The 4,163-nt window shown below is 44.6% G+C and overlaps 1 protein-coding gene across 1 annotated transcript; it reads left to right on the forward strand.

Annotated features, from left to right (window-relative positions):
- The first annotated feature begins 1,526 nt into the window (after positions 1-1,526).
- LOC116360565 (uncharacterized) lies at positions 1,527-3,909 on the forward strand. Its single transcript, XM_031815379.1, has 4 exons — positions 1,527-1,898; positions 2,177-2,213; positions 2,321-2,631; positions 3,036-3,909. Exons 1-4 carry the CDS (start codon positions 1,828-1,830, stop codon positions 3,907-3,909), a joined length of 1,293 nt encoding a protein of 430 aa, XP_031671239.1. The 5' UTR covers positions 1,527-1,827.
- Positions 3,910-4,163: the final 254 nt, after the last annotated feature.

Below are 4,163 nucleotides of genomic sequence, written 5' to 3' on the forward strand. Positions count from 1 at the left end.
GGATCCTAGTATCATGTATGTTATAGAGATCAGATCTGGCTGACTTTTTCACCTGAACTGCTCATTGGCTGTCCATAATGAGCCCAGCGAGCAGGATGTGTAGCTGGGCTCTGCAATAATTAGCTCCCAGAGCAATTACAAATACCTTTCGTTATTTTAAAAGCGTCATTACAACTAGCAACATGACAGGCAGTCACCTCTAAGCAGGACTCAGTAGAAACGCTATGTGTTGGATTTGTCCACGTCTCGCTAAATTAACCTAGCTACCAGAACAGATGTGGAGAATTTATACTACAGTTTTAAGGGATCTCTCTGAAGGTTTTAGATGATACAATGGTGCTTCGTCCTCTGGATGAAGAACCATACATCTCGGCTTGGTTTCATTGCATTATTATTTGGGGAACGTTGACATGCCATTTGTGTTGACGGATGGATGAAAATAATGTAATTATAGTATCGTTATACATAGGTTAGCAGACAAATCCGCATGAGATACCCATAGAACTGAGCCCTGCTCCATTTCAGCACCATGCCGTGGTCTCAGGTGCTGTCCAGACTCGAAACATTTCAGCACCATGGCACGGTCCCCTGACGCCAAGAAACGTGTCAGCACTATGCAGCGGACAGCTCCATAGTGATGAAATAGTTCAAGCCCCCTAGAACATAATTGATTTTAAATTATTCTAGGTGCAAGTGGTTATAATTTATTGCATGTCCTAGTTTTGCAGTTTTGCAACCTCAGAATTATAGCTAATGGATGGCAGCGAGTTACGTTTTTGTGTATGGCGATGAATAAGGATGCTTGATAAACCATAAATTAAACGCAAAAACGTGCACTTACAAATATTTTCGTTTGGCAGAACTTTGACAAGCTATGATCTGTTTTCTAATGACATTGACAGTTCATATAGACATTAGACTTAGGCCTAATTGTGACATCATGTGTGTATGACATCTTTGAAGAATGCCCTGGCTTGAGCCAATCGGTATCGAGTATTCAACAATGCTTTGGCATAATTCACTTCAGTTGTCTGCCGATGGTTCACTGATGTTTTTTCAAAGGAGGTATTAGTATTTCCTCTAAACAGCCTACAACAATAAGCTACACATCATGTCAGATGACAGCAAGGTATGGTTCATTTAGCCTATTTTGAGTTTAGAGGAGAAATTATTAACAATATAGTAGGTCACTACCAAAGGACTGATATTGACCTCTCATTTATCCACCAGAGCGTGAAATGGGAGGATCCCCCGGATGACCAAAATAAGGTTGTGGAGAATATGAAGGATGAAACAGAGACACATGAGACTAACAAGAACAGGACAGGAGGCAAGGTAAGACATATGCTGTCCTTTACACATGTTCTGCCTACTTAGACATCACTAAATCCTAGCCTTAAAGCATTAGGAGGAGACGCTACACTGACCTTAGATCTGCTATGAGACCTATAATCTGTTGTCATGTAGGCTAAACGTAAGTCCAGTGGCCGTGCCAAGAAGACTTCCGTGGAGGAGAACAGCAGCATTGGTGCAGGTCCGAGATTACTTCATGTTGGGTGCAGGTTGTGTTCAAATTCATCAGCACTGATCTGAGAAGATAGTATCTATATAGGTGAAAGCAATATAGTGGAGGCCCGCAGAGAGATGTGCTTTTACCTGTCCAGTGCAATCAAATCACTAAAGGTGAAGGAAATTAGGGATCAAGTTCAGATTCAACTTTAGATTTCTCTTTGCGGTTTCCCAGAGTCTTCTCAGACACCCGGGTGTGGTTTCCGGGAAAGGGGATCTATCATTGAGCAGCTGGAGAAGGAGGCTCAGAGGACTCTTATGCCTTCTCTCAAGATTGAGACATGCTGTGCCCCAATCCTCCTCTCCTTCCTGAGGAGTCTAACTGATGAGCAAGTCCCATGTCTTTTTCCAACCTCACATAAAACAACTCTGAATTTATAGTCATAGTGCACCTTCTAACCACAAATGGGATTTTAGACACTACACCTAACATCACTGTAACCACACCCCTAACTCTTCCTGTAAATCAATAACAAAATGTCACATGTACTTGCTAATAGCTTAATTAAATACACTTTTATTTTCCCTAACATTGCTATCTAGTGACTCCACTAACTCAATACCAGTGTGCAGGTAAAATATGTTTCCTTTCTTTTCTTTTCTCTAGCCAATGGAGAGTGATTCAGCATGGCATGAAAAATAACGTAAGTCTCTCCACATAAGGTTCTGGTCAAAAATTGTGCGCTATATAGGGAATGGTGTCATGGAATTGCTTGATTGACAAAAACATTACTTTGTTTGTTGGCCATAGCTCACATTCGAGCAGCTCTCCATGCTGTGTCTGAAGATTGTTAAAGTCGTGACCCAGACAGCCCTCCGCATTCTCCTACCAGCGCTAGCTCGTATCATGGGGGTGAACCTGAGGAGTGGGGCAACCTCCCCAGAATCCCAGTGCTCTCTGACAGGGTCTGAGGATTCCTTAGGCAGTCTGGATGAGAGAGAGAAAAGGCTGCTGACCAGTGAGATGAACTACTGGACTAAGGAGAGGAGGAGGAATGGCAGTGCAGGGTGCCGCCATAAATCCACTCGCAGAACCTCATCACCATGCTGTTCGCCTAAGAGGTATGTTCACAGCAATATTTCAACTTAATAATTGCAAGACCTGACCCATACTTATCATAAATTGGAATTCACACCTTGTAGTTTTAAGTTCTGGTCAGAAATGTTGCCACTGAGTGGGTGGGGTCCAGGTGAAAGTCATTTTTAACTGGGTAAGCCATTAAGTCATCTATGAATAAATAGATCAGGTACATGCCTTTCAGAATTAATCATATTCTGATGTCGTACAAACATAAAAATCAGGCAAAAAATCATGTCAGTTGGCTTTAGGCTTCTAGAACTACGGTGGTATGAGAAGTAAACCATCAGTGCTCTAATTTGGTTATCAGGCTCACTAATGAACCAGATTAGATACCAGTTGGTCATATTTGCATGGCATAAGTGGTGATTGTGTGTTTATCTTCAAGGTCCCAGACCTCATTGCAGAGCTTGCCTGCAACTAGAGAGGCTCCCCTCATGGAGGAGCCTCTAAAGGCTCTTTTTGGGGTAACGGAAGAGATCCTCCTGATATCCCTGGTTGAGGGTCACTCCAACCCCACCTCCTCCAGCTCTTCCGATTTGAGCTGTGCTATCGTGGGAGAGGTAGTACACCAGCTTAACTCTGGCCTCTCAGTGGCCATTCAGGCCAGCTCGGGGAATTGCCCCCCTATGGACAGTCAGGACATAGCAGCAGGCAAGGAAGTCATTCGGGTAGTCTCGGTGCAGATCCTGGCCGAGCTACAGAGCCAAACGTCTGAGCCAGAGTGGGTAGGGTTTATCGAGCCCCTCATGGACCCTGTGACCGATGATGTGCTGGATGCCATTGTCGGCACAATGGACAAAATGGCACAGGACTTCAACATCCTATTGGATCTGGCCAAGAAGATGACAATCTTGGGGTCTAAATTTCTGACCAATCTTCAATGTGACCTTGATGTTGAGTGTCCATCTGGGAAAGAAGGGACCACTCACTTTCTCAAAGAGACTGGATCCTCTACCAGTGTGGTGGCCAGAAAGATTCAGACCCTCTCTAGCCCCGACTTTCAGTCTAAAGCCCTGAAGGCGGTGAGCACCATACTTACAAGGAAAGTCAGCAGCTCTTCTGGCATGGCTCCTTCCTCTAGGCCTTCTAGTGCTGCTCCTAGCCTTACTGAAGCTCCCCTGAATACCAGCTGCATAGCCCTGACACCTGTAACCTCCACTGCCACAGTGATTGTTAAGGCATTTGTGGGAGGCATGGAGACGATAGCATCATTTGAAGGCACATGTGAAGCAGTTGATTGGCCAGTTTCCTGTAAATGACCACAAAACAGGATCTTCACAGATGATAACCTTCTCTCTAGCCCGCACACTCTACGGCCGTATACGAGCAAAGCTGAGGGACCTTTTAACTCTATCCGCTCGAGAAGAAGTTGTGGCTAAGGATGCTTCTCTTCAGGAGTCTTCAGACACCCTGGAAAAGGCAACTGTTTCAACTGTTGAGGTCCAGTTACCCAGCACCGAACTTAGTAGAGTTCCCAGTGAGAGCCAACCAATACCAGCTCTCTGTCTCTCCA

The sequence above is a fragment of the Oncorhynchus kisutch genome, linkage group LG3 (assembly GCF_002021735.2).
Source record: "Oncorhynchus kisutch isolate 150728-3 linkage group LG3, Okis_V2, whole genome shotgun sequence".
NCBI lineage: Eukaryota > Metazoa > Chordata > Actinopteri > Salmoniformes > Salmonidae > Oncorhynchus > Oncorhynchus kisutch.